We start from the raw sequence: 22,440 nt of genomic DNA, 5'->3' as shown, positions 1-22,440 counted from the left end.
TCCTAGCGGAAATTATCCTATCAAGCGCGGATCCAGCCCTCAAAAAAGGTTGTGGTCACAGCTACTAGAAAATCGAAACTAGAAGCGGCTACTAGAAAAGTAAAAGTCGGAGCATGAACATGCTCATTAAAAATTATGCAAGTCGTTTATGAACTTTTGAATGAAATTATTTTTTTGAGCATCAGGACTTTGGCATTAGGAATGAAAATAAACTTAGGAGGAAGTTGGACCCGATAAAAAAAAATAGTTTCGATCCAAACCTATTTCAATCAATAACTTCTAGTAGCCAGTAAGCCAATATAGGGAGGGTTTGACGCATTTAGCATAGCATAGCATCGGGTGGCACCCCGGGCTGCTACCTATTGAGCACCCCAAAAAAAAAACGACAAAATAAAATTACGAACCAATCTAATAATGCTAAAAAAAACGTTTTTTTTAAATATATCTAAACTCATATTATGCTCACTATCAGTTCCGTCTCTAGCCTATGTACCGGGTGCAATCATTACTAAAGCACCCCTATGTATGGAAAGATTGTGAGTAGTTTTGTTTTTTGCGCGAGCGTAGCAAGCCGGAACATTTTTAGATTTCGTCGTAGTTATATACCAAGTTATAAAACCGAAAGCGAAGACGTGGTATAAAACCGTATAAATTTGCGCGAGCGTAGCGAGCGCAAAATTTTGGAGTCTTGGGACACGAAATCACAGAAACAAGTAAAAAAAAAGGCACTGCTAAGTGAAAAAACCGTGAGCGTAGCGAGCGCGAGATTTTTTGAGTTTTGGTACTGTTTTGTACAAAAAAATATAAAATAGTGACTATTGTAAATAATAATAATTTTATTGTAATAGACAGCTGTGTTGCTGGGAAGTTTGTTTTGTTCTTCACCGCTTCTTGTTAACCCGAAAGTCCTGAAAGAGGGCGTTTTGGGGGTGCTATCCTTTTCTACTTTCAATTTTAACTTAAACTAATCTAACTTTTTCGACATTGGACTTAAACCACCGCAAAGTGAAAAAGCCGCGAGCGTAGCGAGCGCGAATTTTTTTGAGTTTTGGGACACAAAAGTACCTGAAAAACTAAAGCTGTAAGAAAAAAATATGGTGATCTCGAATTAGTAAACAACAGTTATAAAATTAAATGCAACAAAAAAAAGTATTATTTTGTTCCCTAGTGTTATCATCAGCCTATCGTAAAAGTGTGATGTCACAAGTCTAGGTAATAAGGTTGTGGGCATGCCCATCGTGCCCACAACGGTGGATCCGCCCTTGTATCCTATAACTTTTTGATTACTAACGGAACATCATTGATACTTGGCAACATGTTGCAGACACTTACAAGGTTTGTGTAAACGTGAAAATCTAGACCCCAAACTGCTTACCTACTTTAAGAACTAAGACCTAATAAGTGTATTTTACGTTTATATTTTTATCTTTTAAACCCTACGACTTTTTCTAAATCTGTTTTTAAACAAATATAAACAAATTCAAAACAACGTATGTAAAGATCTACAGCTCTCTATGTAAGCGATTTATATGAAAATTAGCTAATAACCAAACGTTCGCGTAGCGGAAAATTGATTTTCTCCTAAGTTTATGCATGCACTGATTTCATTCATTCATAAATAATTATACACAAATACACACTAATCTTTGGACACATCTCTTTTCTTCTAAAGTCTATGGATTAAAAAAAGTTCCGCCAGGACAACGTTCGTCCAGCGGAATCAGTTTTTGGTGAATTTCTCCACAATGGCTGCATACACAATTTTTTTTTACCATACACAATTATAGGACGTCATACACTAATTATCTGCATAATTAAAATCTTTAAATTCAACAACATTCCGCTGCGCGAACGCACACCATCCTGCGGCACGTCGCGGCATCGTGGTATTCAAATAAAGTAACATAAATTCTAAACTCATTGAAATAAGATTCAAAATATCTTAATTATAATAGTATTAAAATCCTTTGCCGTGCCACGCCGGCCCTAACTTTCCTTGTGGGTCAATCTACAATGAAGGTGTGAATGGTTCCTTAAAAAAAATGGTAGTAAGTTATAGATGGCGTTGTACTGCGTGGCTGGAACTGGACCTTTGCCAAAATGCCAAGGTAAAAAACATTGCGCCGAGCTCTTTAAGAAAGTCGGATTTCTGGACAAATTGTTTTCAAATTTTCTCAGAAATATTCGGATAATAATCTGACTGACTTCTTTTCTCCTTTTATTCCCTATTTTAATTTCTTTAGTTTGTTGATGACAAGAGAGATTGTATAGTTATAGTTGTTTATAACAACCTAAACGTATTTAAAAGAAACTTAGGAATTATGTATGCACACTAATGTAAACCTAGATATTATAACTGGGGGTGTAGATAATTAATTTAATAGTAAGTACTTTGTATCTCGTTATAAGTGAACTGTATGTAAGTTCTTGTGAGAAATAAATATCTTTAAACCGAAGTACGTTACGGTATATTCCTTGTGCTGTGACAAATTTCACAACTTCCAATGGGTCGATTTAGTCCAGTCCAGTTTCCCAACGGTTTTTAGTCTGTGTAATCTGGGCTGCGGCCCTAGGGAGAGTTTCCCCCTAACCCGGAATAGAGAAAAATCTAAGGATAATTTTTAAGGTTTTTTATGGCAAACTCGGTAACGGAACCCCAGAAGAAAAATCCGCAACTTTTAAATTACAGTCAGAGCAGTTGTAAAGTGCTATAATTATTAAGGTAGAATATGCATTACTATATAAAATTGTTCTTATTTCGTAAGCCTTTTTTCTTTAATTTCGTTACTCGAATGGGGTGAATAGACACAGCCATAATGGTGATTAGTTACGGAAGAGGGGTGATTAGCCATGATTATGTCAGGGCTATCACAGTTTATTTCCACCTGGTAAGTGCATGAATTAAACACAACTTTGTAATATCAATTTATTAACTTTCAATGATTGTAACAATTTATTTATCACGATTTGTCTTTACAACGCGATCAGATCTGGGGTCTACAAAATATACATTTCGTGAAAAATCTCATCCATTTTATGGCTTCCAACTTTATGTAAGGCAAGTTTGTGACCTAAAGAAAACCTATGGGCAGATATAATCATTACGCATTATCTAAACAGATATTCCTTCGTCATAAAGTTCAAAGCCATAAAACAATCTTGAAAATTAACTAAATAATTAAAAATATGTCTAAAATTCATGCCGAAAACAAGTGTAACTAGGCGTTTCTGTAACCACTTGTTAATTACTCAACTTTTGTACTCAACATCTGCATTACACAATTAATTTCATTAAGTACGAATTTCTTAACATTTCACTACGGAGACAACTGGGAAATCACACTACAATATTTACGTATAGCCTTAGTTGAACTATGATACTGTTTTGTTGACTGTTATTGGCGTAAAATGGAGCGTATTATAGATTTACAGTAAAAGTTACAACTATTTTTATGTCTTAGAAATACGATTTTTATGTCTTAGATAGGCAATTACTGATCTTCATGATACTGCATTGTGGGCGTAACCATACATGAGACTGTATTTCCTATAGGCAAGGTTGCGTCATCTAAATTGCTGTTACACGTGTGAGAACATTAAACTAACATAAGGCTCTAAGACAATTTACGCCAATTTACTTTAAGGCCAGGAGCTAAACACGTTAACGATTTAGTACAAAACCACATAGAAACGAACAGAATATTAAAAATTCATACAAAAATTTGAGCCATGCGGTGATCAGTCTGAGAACTTTCATTTAGCACCAAGTTGCCTTACAAATAACTCTATACATATAGCTAAAGGTCGATAATATCGTATCATAATTACGCAAAAAAAGGGAATGATGCGATATGGTAAACTCGTGTTAATATAGTAACTTATACTGCGATTAGTTATTTTATTCTAGCAAATGATTTACAAACGCGGCGTTTCGGGAAATTTTGACAGTTTTTAGGTTAAAACAACGAAGAGAATTAAGAAATTCTGCATAAATTACGTATATCTTCCCACTAGCTATGACAATTGTTAATAAATAAATAAAAACTAGTTATTTTCCGAAACGCCGCAACACTATAATAATCACAACATAACTGAGCGCTCATTTCACTAGTCGACAGGCCAAGTCAATTCAGATAAAACGAACATATAACTAACTTGTATATGTAAATGTGCATTATACAATGTATGTGGAAGACATGATCATGACACTGGTAATATTGTAAAAGTTCTAATTCACAACAAAGGATCAAAAAGCAAAGAAACACACATTAGGCAGTCATCAGTTTAAAAATAAACAATTTAATACGAAAACAATATAAAAATAAAGTGAAATTATATTGTAACACAATGATCTTTAAAAAATAAGTAGAATATGTTTGCACAAAATTCGGGCTCCCAGCCTGACTTCGTAATAACAAAAATAAAATAATTGGTTATTTACAACCTGTATTCGTAAATCGTTAAAAAAAAACAGGATTGGAGATTTGATGGAAGAAAATGATTGCAGAAGACAACATTCCAAAATTGGACAAAATATTAAACTGTCTTTACACAATATACTTGTAAATATGATTATAGAGAAAAAAAAACTAATCATTAGTGTATATGTCACGGGAAAATAACAAGATCCGTAAGTTTATAAATTTACTAGGACGTTTATAAACTTTCGTAAGATTCTAAACGGGAGATAAATTGTAATATTTTACGTCCACATTTTCGTAAATTTATAAACTTACTGAACTCACTCGTAAAATAATAAGTAAGCAGTAACCAAACGCTACGCGCGATCTGATTGGTTGGCTGTCACGTGTCACTTCTCCTTCCTCGCGGCCGCCCTATGGAGACAAGCATTGCCACTATGAACATAGACCAATCAGAGAGCAGTGTGTTATTTTCCGTATTTCAAAGATCGTATATTTAAAAGAGTTTCTGTGATTGGTCGAACCATATAAAATCTTACGAATAGATAATCGTTAGTTTATAAATTTACCGTATGACGTCGGAAATTGATAAATTTATCTCCCGTTTAGAATCTTACGAAAGTTTATAAACTTCCTAGTAAATTTATAAACTTACGGATCTTGTTATTTTCCGGCGACATATATATGAAAAGTGCGCAGTCGAAAATTAACATACGAAATTAATGTCTTTCATACCTCTTTACTATTATGATGAATAATTTAGATATATATCATATTATCAATATTTACTAACTTACATTATAGGCATAGTTTATTGTACAAACACGCAAAATTACAGATTTCATGTAATATCAGGCCATTTTTAATGAAATAATCTCTTTCTATAGAGTTGGGCAATACTGAAAATACTGGTATTAATTGTTGGCAACACTTTTGCAAAGAAATATAAAATCTATTGAAAATTGACACGTAAAATTATCAGTAGTTTCTGAATTACATTAAAATAAACATAATTACTACAATTCAATCTGATAGTCTACCAAAGGGTTGATAATTAATTTTAAGTACATACATATATAGATACAAAATTTATGTGCGAATAAAAACTACTACTAAACGTGTAGTCACACTGGCAAACGTGCAAATTAATATTTTAGGGGGAAAATCAAACTGAATTACAACCGAGGTTTCATTCACAGCTGGGACGAAGCGCGCTGTCACACCATTTTACTCAAATAAACACCACAGATTAGGCCGGACTTAGATAATGCTGTAGTTATTTCATGTTTGAAGGTACTTATACTTAAAACTGATTTTTCTAAGTGATTTCTTATAGAACGAGATAGATCGCCTGAGTAGCAAATGATTTAGACAAGTCTGATACAATTGTTATTTTTTATTGAGCTGTCATCAGTGGAAAAATAAAGGAAAAATCCTTTTCGATTTTAGTTGACATTTGTTTAAAACTTGCATTATCTAAGGGATTGTTCACACCAAACGTATTGTCCGCCGCTGACTGTGAGTATACTCACTGTCTGCCCCAGTGTGAACGTCGACTCAATCTGCAGTACGCGTACTCACCAAGCCGACAATAGGCTATAGCGTACGATGCGCTACATGTGTGAACAAAAGAATAGGCTCTTGTAGGTTCACACTAGATGCGTACGCTGAGCGGCTGACTATTCTACACATAAAAGGGCTCAGTATTTGAAGTTGCTCGTAGTATTTTATAAACGATAAAACAAGCGTAATTTATTTTTTTCAAATCAGACGTTTTACTGATATTTCAATTAAATGATGCGCATTCAGATAGTTGCCATTTGCGAAGCTCTAGAGGAAGACGAAAATAATAAAAAGAAGAGATTGTGGGTACATCCCTTAAATTTGAAGAGATGTTTTCTTGGTCAATTTCATACTTTATATTTCGAATATAGACTTTATCCAAATAAGTTCAAGAAATATTTTCGTATGACAGTAAATCATTCGATGAGTTACTATCTTTAATACGTTTAAGTTTATATAAAAGGGACACTAATTACACTGGTCAACAGCATTTTTGGTGCAAGGGTGAAATATATCATTTCTTATAGATAATTTGATACGTAATCGAAGTCCAGAACATAAAGTTGCACTTGCACGTAGGGATTTAGAGATATACCCCTCCTAAAGTACCAAAAACGCGTTTTTTAACGATATTTGACGATTTTTTTGAAGGACAGCAAAATTGTTTTTTAGTTTCTATCTATAGCATTATATAGTACTACTCTTCCCGATTGAAATTCATTTTTATTTCGAACGCTAAGAGTTTAAATTTTCATGAAATATGTATACAGCTACGATAGTTCGATCTTCCCTATATTTTATTTGGCCTGTTAGTATGAAAAAACTCCACTTTATATTTAAAATGGTATATATTGAGAAAGAAAACTTGCAAAAATATATACTAAAATGGGGTTAATGCGGGGAAAGTAGTACTATATAATGCTTTAGTTAGAAATTACTAGAAAATTCTGCTGTCCCCAAAAAATTACATCAAATATCATAAAAAAAACGCGTTTTTGGTACTTTGGGAGGGGTATATCTCTAAATCCCTACGTGCAAGTGCAACTTTATGTTCTGGACTTCGATTACGTATCAAATTATCTATAAGAAATGATATATTTCACCTTTGCACCAAAAAAATAATAATAATTTGTTGACCAGTGTTATCGACGTGCTGTACCGAGGCGCGGCGGTGCGTACGCGGCGGAGCGGCGCTATTCGGCAACTGCGTCCGCGTAGCCAATCCGCGTCCGCCGTGCATAGTCGCGTAGTAAAATAATCGGCCACTGAGAGTCAGCTACAACAGACGACGTAACAGCGTATAGTCGGTTCGGTGTGAACGACAATTTCAATATATATGGAAAAGCAATAAACTGCGTAACGCGCGCTCACAGTCAGCGGCCGACAATACGTTTGGTCTGAACGATGCCTAAGGGATAGCATATCTGTGATGGTGACTGTAATTGACATTATGAGGTAATTATTATATTATTTCATCTTACTGGCCTTTTCCACGTTTTTGGCTTTACAATTGACTTCGTACTAAAGTTACTTTTCATTAGGCCGAATAATAAATTAGTTTCCTATGCCATACAATAAGTTCATATTGTGTCAACATTTAAAAAATTGCAGTTTATGACATTTTATTCTGTTGTCTATGTTATAAAGTATGTAATGTTGCCACAATATGGAGCTGTCTTTTTCCTAATAATTTTATGGGAAGCCCAACTTATATTGTAATTTATTGCCAAAATAGTTACCATTTTTACACTCTTTTTCTATTAGTACATGTAGAAACTTCAATGAAGGTTTGTTTCGTTCCCTTACATTTTCCTTGCTTAAGAGACATCAGATTATATACCTTACCTTGTACATTTGTTGTACTAATGGCCAGTTTCAACGGTTATTGATAAAGTCTCTGATACTATAAGGAACTTATCTGACAGATATAACTTTAGTTTCACAGGTCTTGAATAGCTTACATCTGGCAGAAATTATAAGCAGGCGTTATCTGGGTGATATCATTAACTATCAGATAACCACAGAGGTAGAAAAGAGGAGCGGAGATACCATAAGGATAGTAGGCCTTCTTTTAGGTCAAGTAACGTACAGTAGCCGTTATCAGTTACTGGAACTAACGAGATATTCGGGTGCGTTGTCTAGTGAAAACGAAACTTTCAAAGACTGGTCTTTATTGACTGGTGATTTTATTTTGAATATCATGGTAGGTGCCAAAGAAGGTTTGTAAGCGTGGAGCTGGTAACGTTTCTCGTCCCCCGAACACCCGCATTTTGGCGCGCTACTTTCTTAGGAGATTATGCGTTATGACATCTCCGCTAGTCATTTCTAACTGACATTTTATCGGTAACGAATGAAACCGGGCCTAGATATTGAGACGCTTCGTTCAGCCGTGGCTAGTGTTGTCCGTTAGGGGGTCTCGTGGGGGTCACGCGGGGGTCTTCGCTTTCTTACCGAATGGGAGGTGGATGCGACGCTTGCGAAGCTTCGGGAGGCCTTCGTCGTCCATTAGTGACGAGTCTGTTGACTCTTCCTCGGGAGGTGTGTTGCTTGAAGGGGTTGGGGTGTCTGATAAACGACATTTGATTAATCAGTTTATTTATTTAATACTTCTCTGCACATTCTGTACAAGGGCGGACTTAACGCCTTAGGCGTTTTCTCCCAGTTTACCTTTGGGTGGTGGAGAAATAGCAGTAGTAGGTGCAAAGGTTATATGATATTTAGTGTACAAAAAATATATATATTATAGACTTACATATAATAATACATAAACATAATGTACATACATACATATTACAATTGCCAGGAGAGACAAATAAATAATTAACAAAAAAAAATATCTACGGTAGCGACTCTGCCAATTTCCTGTGTTTATATTTTTGGGCAAAAATTTTGTGATGACCATTATTTTAAAACATTAATGAATTTGAATGTATTATTAATTTTCATATATTTTTTTATGTTATTGAATTAAGAACATATAGAAGTTTCAGTATTTATTTAAAGAATTGGTTTGTGAGAAAAAGGTTTGGTCTAAGCAGTGGCGTGCCTAGGGTTTCAAAATAACGCATGCCCAATAAAATGTTAACCGATTTCAAAAAAGAAAGTTCAGTTTTCGACTGAGTATGTACTATGCAGTATTTTTTCATAAACTACTGGTTAGGTTAGGTTCCAATAACAATTCAACTAGTTTTATACACTTATCTATTAAATTTTGGTTTACACGATTTATTAGTCTGAGAAATACACAGATCAGGCGTGGGTTTTAATGAAGAAATTAACTGTTTTTCTTAGCTAAGTATTTAACCTTATCTTCGTCAATCAAAACTTGGACGCATAATAAATCCTCACAAGGTACAGTTACCTCCACTGTAAGTCACCAAAACGAATATTTCACTGAGCAAATCTAAGAATACACACAATTTTTTTTAACACAAACAACTTTTCTCACTCAAAGAAATAAAAACTAGAAAATAAAAAAATAGTTACTTACCTGTCAACCTACGTAGGTGGTCTTGGTCATATTAGACTTAAATAAAAACGTGGGGCCCCTCTGAAATCCTACCTATGGCAAAGCATATCTTTATACTTTGGTAGATCATGAGCTCGGCGTTCGCTGGTGAAGCCGCTACGGCTGATTATTGATTGTCAAAATCTCCAGTTACGATTATAGAAAGTCGATGCAATCCACACCTATTATACCACTAGAAGAAAGTACTACAGCAACAGTTAATGGGCCCCACGTTTTTATTTTAGTCTAATATGACCAAGACCACCTACGTAGGTTGACAGGTAAGTAACTATTTTTTTATTTTCTAGTTTTCAGTGCACATAAGATAAAACCGTTTGACTTAAAAGTTTTTTTACCGATTTTTTATTTTCTAGTTTTTAGTATTTAATGAAAATGCCTTCCGAATATTCCTCATTCTATCTAATTCATTTAGTGCATCATTATTACACGGTCTCTTATCTGATAATTTATTACAATCTAATTTTTTAAAAAGTCATTTTTTTTAACGACGCCAAAAATCATCAAGTGACCCCTCCCTGGGTCAGCAGCGGTAAGGGAGTGCCAGACTCTTACTGACTAAAAATAGTTATGTTTCGTCGTAGGCCTTTTATGTACCAGGGCCACGGTAACTCTTTCGAACAATCCCGCAGCCCAGGCAGGCCTTGGCCCTGTTGAGCCCCGCTGGGGTTGCTGACAGTATTCTACTTGTGTAGCCCTTTCATTTGATACCCATATTGAGGGGGTTGTGGAAAAATATGTAATCCGCCATTTTGTGCCGGCGGCCATATTAGATTTACAATGTTATTGATATTTCTATATTGTATTGCCATCGGAATAAAAGGTGTATACAAAAGGACATTGTTCAATTTTGGCCTAAGAACCGATGTGAATATAAATTATACTATAATTTTCATTTAATTTTTTATTGTTTGAAACATATTTTCGTTTTCCACGGACACTTCAAATAAATAAATTCCAAATAAAAAGTTGGGTCACAATTATTGATGCCTTATAAAATGTTTCCGTCAGCCAGTGCTGTCAGTTTCGGAAGTTTTCGCGATTTCGGTAAATACGGACCGAATTGAGAACCTCCTTTCCGAAGTCGGTTATTAGAATTAGTTGCTAACACTTTATTCATTTAAATACCTAAATTGACTAGCTAGAAAAAAACTAGTATTCTATATGTTTTAAGCGAAATCTCGAATTTCTAGCTTGGCATTCTAGTAGGATTATAGTTTTCGTAATTGGCAACACTGGTGTACTTCAGTCAGTTTGCTAGAAGTCAGTTTGATTGCTTTGAGACTATCGTTTCTTTTGTGATTTTCTATGCGTTTCATGGTTTTATTCTAACAACTTTGGCTTGATTACGGACTCCGATTAGATTGCGTACTTGGTAGACTCGGCTGTGTGTAAAGGACTGGATTTTCCTGGCATTTTCGGATATTGCTCTGTCTGTGATCGAATTTAGTTGTATTATAATTACAACAATGGATGCAGAATATAGTATATTGTATAAATTGTGGATCTGCTGGAGGTTCTTTGGTATTAGAAAACGAAGATATACTTCGTTGCATACAACAATGGACTGTTCTCTGTATGGTAAGTGGTCTACGAAAGTGTTTTTCTAATTTTGATAAGAATGTTACTACCTACTTATGTTCTCATAAGCACACAATTTCTCGGTTTTCAAATTAATTGCCACAATTGCAAGTTACTTGACATTTACTAATGTTTTATTGTATTTATTTATTACAGGTTGAAGCTCATGACCTTATATGTACGACGTGTTGGTCTGAAGCAGTCGAGCATAATAAGATGCAATGCACTGTTGGACGCAATTGCGTACTTTGTAAGAAGCTCCTACCATCAGGCATTACTGTTGCAATTGTATCGTTGGGCGTAGAACAGTGGGCTGTTGTGCCCACATAATGACTATAGTTTGGTATTTAAACTGGGCGAGATACCCCTGCCCAGTTCTTAGATAATATATTATTGAGAAATATTGATGATTAAAAACCTTTCATTGAATATAAATATTGTTTTTATGGGTCAGGGGGAAACTCGCCTCTGGGCCGCGGCCCAGATAACACGGTATAATAACAGTCGGGAAAACTGGTCCGAATGTGCGGGCCAGATTACTATGTGAAAAAAGTGACGGAGGTAAGTCGACCCATTGGGACTTAATTTCATAAAATCCGATAGTTGTGAAATTTTTCACAGCTCAAAATCGTCAGGAGGCAAAAAGACTTAGATCTTTTTCATAATTTTCATCATAAATATAATACTTTGTCTAGATACTGGACTCCTAGTAGCTAATATAGACTTCGTTAAATAATGAAGTTCCTATAGATACTTAATAATCTCAATTTATAAGTAAAACGTAAATATAGAAACATTGTTTCTTTTTATCAAAATTTTGTTCGAGTGTTACAAGAAAAAACAAATCCCCTTTTGGCAACAAGAGTATTTTTGTAACACTCATTTATGTTGACATTGGATATATTGACATCAATATAAAATAATATAAAAATGAATCGCAAAATGTGTTGGTAAGCGCATAACTCAACAACGCCTGGACCAATTTGGCTAATTCTTTTTTTGTTGTGTTTGTTATTGTCAGGAGAAGGTTCTTATGAAACAAAATAGGGTAAAGTAGAGAAGTCAGTTGACGGGAGCGAAGCCGTGGGCAAAAGCTAGTTTTCGATAAAATTATGAAAAAGATCTTTATTTTTTTAGCTCCTGACGATTTTGCGATTATTAAATATATAGGTATAGGAACTAAATATGCAACAAAAACTTTAATGGGGTTTTTTAACATGCTGTAAGTAAATAAAAATAAATATTATATCCTACTTATACACACATATTCTACATATGTAAATATCCCACTATCTCCACTAATCTAGATATTAAAAAAAAAGTAAAAATAAAAACTATGTATCAAATATCTATAGGAACTTCATTATTTAACGAAGTCTATATTAGCTACTAGGAGTCCAGTATCTAGACAAAGTATTATATTTATGATGAAAATTATGAAAAAGATCTAAGTCTTTTTGCCTCCTGACGATTTTGAGCTGTGAAAAATTTCACAACTATCGGATTTTATGAAATTAAGTCCCAATGGGTCGACTTACCTCCGTCACTTTTTTCACATAGTAATCTGGCCCGCACATTCGGACCAGTTTTCCCGACTGTTATTATACCGTGTAATCTGGGCCGCGGCCCAGAGGCGAGTTTCCCCCTAACCCGTTTTTATTGCACATCCTCGAAAACCTCTTTCATTGTTATTGGTAAACCTTATTTTAACTGTTAAATTATTTTGTGTGGTAATGACATTTTTAGTATGGTCTGTGCCTTCTTGGTAATAGACCGCGGGTTCGATTCCCGCCTTATGGCATGTAGATAGCTAGGTAACTGTCTAATATAAAAGTAGTAACAATCATTTAAATAAATAATTCTCCATCGTAATAACATCGATTTTATGAATTGTGGTGAATGGAACTCTTCCATTTTGGATACGTATGCGTTTTATCACAAATCCAAAGTGGATTCACTATATATTAAGAAACGTAACGTTGAAAGCAAAAGCGTTTAGGTAGTTGTTTTTCATACAAATTCTAAGCATTTATGAAAACTAGTCACACGCCCCGTCTTCGCACGGTGGCAATGTAAAACCTTGGTGTAAACCTTCCTCTTGACCTACTCTATCTATTAAAAAAAATCGCACCCAAATCCATTGCGTAGTTTTAAAGATCTAAAGCATTCATAGGGACAGACAGAAAATGCAACTTTATAAAATGATCATTGTCAAAGAATTCTCTTAAACTTGACTAGGTACTATCTCTTTTCCTAGTATCTAGTAGACTAGTCTTTCCCTAGATCTAGAAGAGAACATTATAGAGCTGCACATAGTGTTGTTGATATTTTGTATAGTGTAGTTTGATTTTTAATTAATACTACTCTGATATTTCACGCAAGCTTGGTTATTTTTTATTTATAACCTCAAAATATTAACTTTTTTCGTAATTATTTTAGTTTCCTGAAGTGTCCGTTCGTGAAAACTTATTTCATAGGATTCACTATAATTTAAAGAGTTTATAGAAGTCACTTTCCATTCGAACGGTTCTTAGGCAGAACATGTATGGAGCCGGAACAATGTCCTTTCAGATTAATCGGTTGACAGGAAGAGGGTGAAATTTGAATTACTAAATTTGACCCAAGAATAAAACAAACGGGATGAGCTAAATAAAACCGTTTAAAAATTGTTATCAGCCATTTGGTCGCGGCGGCCATCTTAGATTTCAATTTTGCATAGTAAATTGTATTCTACCTGTTGAGACCTTTCATTTGATACCCATGTTGATGGGATTGATAAAACCTAAGTTATCCGCCATTTTGTAGAGGCCGCCATCTTGGATTTGATTTTTTTATAGTACATTGTATTCAACTGGTTGAGCACTTTCATTTGATACCCACATTGACGGGATTGATAAAACCTACGTTATCCGCCATTTTGTACCGGCGCCCATCTTGGATTTGCAATGTTATTGATATTACTATATTGTATTGTCATCGGAAATGAAGGTGTGTACCAAATTTCAGATCAATCTGACAACAGGAAGGCACTGAAATTTCAATTTCTAAATTTGACCCAAGAATGAATAAATAATAAAACAAACGGGGTGAGCTAAATAAAACCGTTTAAAAATGAAGTGAGTTGCACTCGGGTGTCAAAAACTTAACCAGAGTTGCAGTTGACAAGCTCACGACTCGCACCGACGTCACGCGCATGCACGACTTTAATCTGCCATACTGAGCGACTTGTAGTCTCGCGCAGCCGCGAACTCGTATACGGCACATCGCTTTAAGTGTGAAAGTGACGGAGATAGTATTTGAAAGCCCGGTAAAAGCCGGTGCGAGTAAGTGAGATAGCTATATGTAGATGATAGAATTGATACAAATGCGAGTGTGTGTGTTGTGTCACTGTGTGGGTGACGTGGAATAGATAGATACTTTGTGTTGTTTTGATGAGAATAAAGCGCGTTTTTAAATTGTTCGCGTTTGATATTGATTCTTTATTGAGTCTATTGAGCATTTTAGCAAGTCATGCCATGCTTTTGGGCTCGTATGATAGCGCCACTGGGTCTAAGACAAAAATATTTTTATATAGAATAGACCAAACCTCGTTTAAGCAACGAGACATAACATCGGCTGCCTAAAAACCCTATTTACACGCACAGGGGCGAACGCACTTAGATATAACTTCGCAGGGCAACAAAGATGTTTACCTTCAGCAAGAGTCTTCTGCTTAGTGAAAGCGTTCCTGGGAGGCGGGCGGGGGTCGTCGCTCGCCAGCGCCACCACGTCCGAGCTGCGCGAGCGCGCCATGGCGGGCGGCGCGGCGCGGCGGGGCGGCGGCAGCGGGGCGCCCGCCCCACCGCCCAGCGGGGCGCCCGCCCCACCCGCCCCGCGCAGCGACGCGCGCAGCTGCGGCTGCGACAGTGACGTCACCGCGCGGGGAAACTCCGTCGCGCGGGGGCTCTCCTCGCCGGTCCAGTTCACGCTACCACAAAACTTATTATATTGCCAAGGAAGAAAAAAATATTTTTTTTGTAGCTGCTTGAGTAATAGGTATGGGTAAGGTGTGTACTAGCTAACATGATTACATGTTTACTTGCTTTTTTTTATACAAATTTATGTGTATAATTTTGAGTGATATTTTTATTTATTTTTTTGTATACGGTTCTTCAAACCATACAGACAGAATTGTGTTGCTGGGGAGTTTGTTCCACCACTTCTTCTTCCCAGCAAAAACACATAGGAAGTGGTGAAGGAGGGGCGTTTTGGGGGCTGTCTTTTGTAGATTTGACGTTCAAAAAGTGCTGATTTTCAGCCTACTTTGAATAAATGACTTTTGATTTTGAAATTAAAAAGTTTTTATGTACTTCGTTTTTTTCATATTTTTTTTTTGTAAATTGTGTTATTAGTTAAGGTTAATGTTTTGAATTTATGTCATTGAAGTGGATCTGTTGAAAAATAATAATCAAATTAAGAACAATTTCTTAAAAAAAACTTTACTTTCAAATGGTTTTGATAAAACTTCACCTAAATTGAAATAATATAAATCGATTTAAGGCAAAAGGTTCCTATAATCTACTTGTGTCAATGACCGATACCAAAATAAAATAATGGTCAAACAAAGCACCAATTATTTGTATTACATTGACACAACATGATGTAACGAAAACTCAACTTCTGTGAATGTTTTTTTGGGGCATAAATTGTTCAAAGTATAGTTACTTATCCCCTCCTAATATAAAGTGGACTTGTTCCTTGGCCCTGTCGTCGGCAGTGCTGCGCAGGTCGGAGTACGAGGCCCTGGCGCCGCGTCGGTCGTCCTGCCTGCGTTCCCGCGCCTCTTGCGCTAAACGCTCCTCCAGTTGTAATCTACACATTTTGTACCACTTAGCATATTGGATTTGGGACATCCTTATTCTTATTATCCTTATTTTGTAACCTTTTCAACATGGAATGACCGGTTTTTTTGGACTGATATATTTGTTCAGAATTGTTTTCTTAAAGAATAATTTTGAATTATTCGTAGGTACCTATAGATTTGTTTATAAAAACAATATTATATGAGGGGCCGTTCAAATATTACGTAAGCAGATTTATTACAATTATTTACCCCCCCATCCAGCAAAAGTAAGCAAAGCTTTTACCCCCTCCCCCCATGCTTACGTAAACATTTTTCAATTAAAAATGTTTTTTTTTTTTTATATTATAATTATAATGTATCCGAACAAAACAATACACTGACAGAAGAAATTTAGACAAGTGAACAGCGCGCGGTAATTCCCCGAATCGATTCTAAAGCCAGTGCCTAAACGTATGCGTGTATATTTGCGGGAATCCCCGAAAATGCGTTTCGTTTTCAAGCATAGACAATGTGAGGGTTGCCATTCGTGTAAAAAAGTAAAAAACTATCGATGACGTAATCATCATCTGTACTCCCCTACCCATGTCCATGTCATCCAAAATAAGCAAAACAAATACGCCCCCACCCCCTATAGTGCTTAAGTAATACTTGAACGGCCCCTGAAGTCCCGTGCTATTATCCAGTAAGACTTACAAATAAAAAAGGTACAAAATACACGTAGTAGTTACATTCGAGTTTTAAATAATAGTTTTATAATGTAGTTAACTTTATAACTTACCTAGCCTCAGCGAGTCTAAGGTCTAGGGGGTAGTGTGGGGCGTCCGCTTCGCTGCCCGAGGAATCTTCCCGCCATATGAAGTTATCAGCCACTGAAACCATTAAACAATCCTAAAAAATAATTCCTTACAAAGCCATAAAGCAAGCAAATATTCACCCACTCGCCATTTTTCACTATGTTTTTTTTATTCAAAGCATGATATATCGTTGAAAGCATGTATGAAATAATATAACGAAAAAATCTACTTTATAAAGCATATATTGATACATAACAATCTCTTACCTGTAAAGTGCCAAAGAATAAAAATGTTGCCATGAAAAACACTGATAAAGCGTAACTAGTATAATCTAAACTTTAAATCCTTGCAACACTGATGGAAGCCGGGAAGGGTTTGGCGGCAAAATAAAACAAAATCACAATCGTCAAAAGCTTTCAAACGTGCATAGAGTATCATGTCATTTGTTGAAAATCGACTAAAATAATCTACTAAATATGTCAAGCCGGGATACAATACAAGCAGTATGTTTAAGCCAATCATTACAAATATTTTGTCACTAAAAAGCATATTCGATAAAATTTTTAATTGCCGTAACCGAAACCTTTTTAATTTTTCTTACATATTCAATTTTGTCGTCATTAAGTGACTTTTTTCTTGCGTGCGAAGAAGTTGCTGCAAGCTTTAAACTATAATGATACTACATAATTTATGTGATATTAGTTAACAAACATGCATAGGGATAGAAAAGTGAAAGAAAAACCCACACCGATAGTTGAATATTATGTACAAAAATTATAACATCTATTACTTCATACATGCTTTACTTATCTGCGGAACTTTCTAGAAAAAACTTTTTTTTTTATACAAGATTAAGTTGTTTTCTTCAGCCTGAAAGCTTCCTACCGATTGTGACGCAAAAATTTCAAAAAAATACGATTTATTAAATCAAATACATACATAAAACTGTTACTTAGAAACTAAGAATAATAAATAACAATGTTTTTTAAACTTATTATTAATGTCATCGTTATGAAACATTTAAGATCAATCAGGAACTCGACTAACAAATCGACTGTATATAACGATTTATCGTATAAACATATCCATAGAAGATGAACTAAGTTTTACTTTTATTAAATGGATCATTATTTTAACGAATTATGCTGTCTTTAATAGTTATTAATCTGCCTACGTTATACTACAATAAACATTTCGATGGGAGAATCGATGCTCATAATAAGTTAGTTTTTTATATAGTATTATATATTATTAATTTAAGTAAATTACAAAACGATATTTTATTACATTTGAAAATCGATACAATAATCGTTTTGTTTAAGTACAACACTAACAATGTCTGCTAAGTTAAAAGGAATATAATTTGAGCACAGTATAGCTACTTCAATTTTAGGTAACTTCGAAGTTATTACTTTATAAGCAATATATACTTGTTTATAACTAGTAAATATTATCACATCGCTTTATTATAAAAAAACGCAGATTTTGAAAAAAGTTAGGTCTAGAATTTCAAAAATGAATATTTTTTATTAAATTATGTTTTTTATAACTTCTATAACTTTTCTCATTTTGTACATTTGTTTTGAACAGGCAAATTATAAGTAGCTCTATAATATTTTACTATTATAAATGCATTTTGTTTAAGAAATGCTAACAGTTTGAATATTAGGAATAGTAAAAAAACGCCAAAAAATATGTTAAAAATTGCTGCTGCCAAAGACGTTAAATAAATACTCTTTTCTATTCTACTGTCTATGATCTTCGCTTTTGAGGGGATACTGGAACCCTAAGTTATCAAATGTTGACAAAGGAAGACATATCTTGGAACCAATCATTTTCCAGCTTAGATTTGTACTTTTTTGCATTGTAAGTCATTGTAAAAAAGCCATTCGGTAATACATGAATTATTAAAACATGAATTATTCTGAAATGTTTAAAAAACAATTTATTTGAGATTCAACCAGAACTATTTAAACATTTGTATTGGCTAAATAAAAAAAAAAATCTAAAGCAAGATTTCTAAATTGTTGCTTAATTAATTAATGCAAAAGAAAATATTTATAAGATGCTCTTTTGTTACCTTTTAAATGAAAATGTACTCTACGTTACAGCGGGCTCGATACAATTATTCCGATCCCCAGGGATATCGATTAAATTAAAAACTGATAATCGATACTTGTCTTTTTCGGTGATAAATTCGTAATTTTGTTGCGATAAGTCTTTTTTCGGAAGCAGAGCAAATGTAAAGCCAATTACACATCGAAGTAGATGCATTTATATTGTTCAAAATGTGTTTTCAGTAAAGTTATTTATTATTATTTTTATCGTCATGTCGCTTCTTGGATACAGGATACTGTACGGTGGGTGTTACAGTAATTAAATATCGATACAGGTGTTGTTGTTATGTTATCGATAGATCACCACACTACGCGAAGACGATAAGTGAGCCATAAAGTAATAAAGAAATATAATATCTAGCTTCGATGTTAGACTGAAACTAGTGCTTAGATCAACTCGAATCTGCAGTATTCTATACACAGTAAAATACATTTATCAAGCATTAAATCATTGTTTTATTTTTTTATGACAAGCTCCTATAGACCTACACTTAAATCTCCTGTACCTTAGACGTATCTCTAAAATATTATAATCTGTCCTTTCTCCAAGACACTATACCAAATTACCAACCGTTATCAATAAACAGGGATTAAAATTACACCAAGGAATAAGAAAGGTATAACCGTACATTTTCAGGCTGAACGCAGACGTCAGACTTTTTGTAGGACAAATAATCGGACCGATTTTTTGTAGCAAGTTTGTACTAGGATTTTCTGACCGACTTTTTGTATGACGTGTGCGTTGCTCTACCGATATCAGTGTTTTTATCTGCTCCTACAAAATATCGGTCACCGATTACCGGACGTGAGCGGGCATCCTAATCGGTTTAAACTTGAATTAACTTTACTGCGTGTTAATAATAAATGGGCGAGATTTGACAGATATAACAATATAAATGCACCTGCTTTGGATCATTTAAGTAATTCACTCGACATGTTCGTGGAATAGCGACATTTCGTCGTAGTTCTTACCTGAGCCGCATATGGACGCATCGTCGCCGATACTCAGGTCATCCTGAGAACTGCTGATGCGACCTGCAAGTTAAGGGTTGGTTAATCACTGCATGGTATAAAACAAAGTAGCCCTTTCTGTCCCTACGTCCCGTTCCCTTTGTACGCTTAAATCTTCAAAATTACGCAACCGATTTTCATGCGATTTTTTTGATAGATAGAGTTATGAAAGACGAAGGTTTATGTGTATAGTAACAAACATTAAATTGTGGGGAAATACTGCTATCCCGTGCGAAGCCGGAGCGGGTTACCAATACACGTATAATTTAAGTACAGTCTTACTGTCTACAATAGTAAGTCATTTTGCAGTAAGCTTGTGTATATAAGCAAATACATAGTTCCATTACAAAAAGAAAGTCATGTACGCAGAATAAAAAAAAAAACTATCTTCATTATTTCTACCCTCCATGTTTCGGAAGGTACGTTAAATTGACGGGCCCTGTCCATTGTTTGAACATCTTCGTTTGGCAGTTAATACGGGTAGTTAGAAGCCAGAAAATCTGACAACCAGTTGGCATACTTTATCCCAGCAAAAAGTCATAGGAAGTGGTGAAGGGGGGGGGAGGGGAGTGCTGATTTATCAGCCTAATTTGAATAAAGTTTGTGGAACACAGGTAGGCGCCATGTTAAACACTGGTACTGGTACATCAAGTTAGACTGGATGCCGACCAAAACATAATAGGCGCGAAGAGAGGGTCAAATTTTTTGATTAGTCAGCATTTTAGTTTGCCAAAAAATATTGGACACGTATTTTTTATTTCAACAAAACTATAAATTCAATATTTATTAAGATATAACACGAGCTCACCCCACACCCAAACTAACGGTTTGGGACGTCACGTCTATATAAAATTTGTACTTAGAAGTGACGTAATATGTGAGGTATCTTCGTTGTTATTTTTTTTTTTGAGAGAATATAAATAATGTGTAACATATGTGTGCATTACAAAGAAAAAAGTCGTGGTGGCCTAGTGGGCAAAGAACCAACCTCTCGAGCATGAGGGCGCGGGTTCGATTCCAGCTCAGGCAAGTACCAATGCAACTTTTCTAAGTTTGTATGTACTTTCTAAGTATATCTTAGACGCCAATGACTGTGTTTCGGATGGCACGTTAAACTGTAGATCCCGGCTGTCATTGAACATCCTTGGCAGTCGTTACGGGTAGTCAGAAGCCAGTATGTCTGACACCAGTCTAACCAAGGGGTATTGGGTTGTCCGGGTAACTGGGTTGAGGGGGTCAGATAGGGCAGTCGCTCCTTGTAAAACACTGGTACTCAGCTACATCCGGTTAGACTGGAAGCCGACCCCAACGTAGTTTGGGAAAAAAGGCTTGGAGGATGATATGTGTGCATTACTTAAAGGTTATCTAAAAGACGGACTAATTACTTTTTTAACTCATCTTGCCTCCCGGGAAAAGGTTAGTTAGATGAGTCGTGGTATTTACCTCGTCCCGTTGGTCGGCCATTAGCATTCCTATAGAGTGCAGTCTCTAGGTACTGAAGACCATTGTTATTGATGATATTGAAGCCGCATAAACGTTCAATCTGTTTCCATCTATGCATGCGTTCCTGGAACATAAGGCAAATATTACTGCAGGTTGTTCGAAAGAGATACCGCGGCCCTGGCACATAAAAGGCCTATGACGGAACACGACGGTTTTTAGTCAGTAAGAGTCTGACACTCCCTCACCGCTGCTAACCCACAGCGGGAGGGGCCATTTGATGATTTTTGACGTCGTTAAAAAAAAGGCGCGAATATTAGTAAAATGGTAACACACATTTCATAATGAGAAGTTTTCTTTTTGAGAAGTTAAAAAAAAACATTGCACCCCTTTGAGCCGAGACCCAAGAAATTCAGACTTCTGGACAAATTATGTTCAAAAATAAAAACCAGCTTTTGGGTCAGTTGACGGTTGTGGTGGCCCAGTGGGTACAGAGCTGACCTCTCGAGTATCAGGACGGGGGTTCGATTCCAGGTCCGGCAAGTACCAATGCAACTTTTCTTAGTTTTTAAATACCTTTATAAGTATATCTTAGACACCAATGACTGTGTTTCGGCCACCAATGACGTTAAACTGTAGGTCTCGGCTATCATTGAAAATCCTTAGCAGTCGTTACGGGTAATCAGGAGCCAGTAAGTCTGACGCCAGTCTAAAGAAGACGAATCGGGTTGCCAGGGTAACTGGGTTGAGGAGGTCAGATCGGCAGTTGCTCCTTGTAAAACACTGGTACTCAGCTGAATCCGGTTAACTGGAAGCTGACCCCAATATGGTTGGGAATTGGTTCGGGAGATGATGATGATGGGTCAGTTGAGGCGTCAGCATTAAGTAAATATTACCTGTAACTCCTGGGTGACTTCGTTGAGCGCAGTCCTGGCCTCGACGATGGAGCGGTCGACGTCGTCGATGGACTTGCCGTGCGTCGACACAAACGCGCCCACCAGACTAGACCGCTTCTTGCGGAGCTTCTCGCACTGTAGTTGTATACAAATCAAAATTATAATAGTGATTAATCTATACAAGTCTTATAAATCTGAAGATTTTGTTTCTTTGTTTGTAATGGATGGTACAAACAAGTGTTTATCAC

At 35.7% G+C, this 22,440-nt stretch overlaps 1 protein-coding gene across 4 annotated transcripts in view; it reads right to left on the bottom strand.

Moving 5' to 3' along the window:
• Positions 1-2,912: 2,912 nt before the first annotated feature.
• The window catches only part of LOC124635962 (stromal interaction molecule homolog), a 66,245-nt gene continuing 46,717 nt past the window's right edge, over positions 2,913-22,440 (bottom strand). Inside the window, exons 9-16 of one of the 4 annotated variants that reach the window (XR_006985088.1) lie at positions 22,193-22,327; positions 21,300-21,423; positions 19,818-19,880; positions 16,713-16,803; positions 15,796-15,942; positions 14,784-15,058; positions 7,393-8,549; positions 2,913-5,897 (exon numbers count right to left, since the gene is read on the bottom strand). Coding sequence is in view for 3 of the 4 variants with exons in the window: in XM_047171926.1 (XP_047027882.1) it covers positions 8,410-8,549; positions 14,784-15,058; positions 15,796-15,942; positions 16,713-16,803; positions 19,818-19,880; positions 21,300-21,423; positions 22,193-22,327 (975 nt within the window). In the remaining variant the exon portion in view is untranslated. Of the gene's footprint in view, positions 5,898-7,270; positions 8,550-14,783; positions 15,070-15,791; positions 15,943-16,712; positions 16,804-19,817; positions 19,881-21,299; positions 21,424-22,192; positions 22,328-22,440 lie in introns of those variants that run through there. The other 3 variants (XM_047171926.1, XM_047171927.1, XM_047171929.1) reach the window with 3 other exon arrangements.

The sequence above is a fragment of the Helicoverpa zea genome, chromosome 13 (assembly GCF_022581195.2).
Source record: "Helicoverpa zea isolate HzStark_Cry1AcR chromosome 13, ilHelZeax1.1, whole genome shotgun sequence".
Lineage (NCBI taxonomy): Eukaryota > Metazoa > Arthropoda > Insecta > Lepidoptera > Noctuidae > Helicoverpa > Helicoverpa zea.
This window is presented reverse-complemented; position numbering and strand designations above follow the sequence as displayed.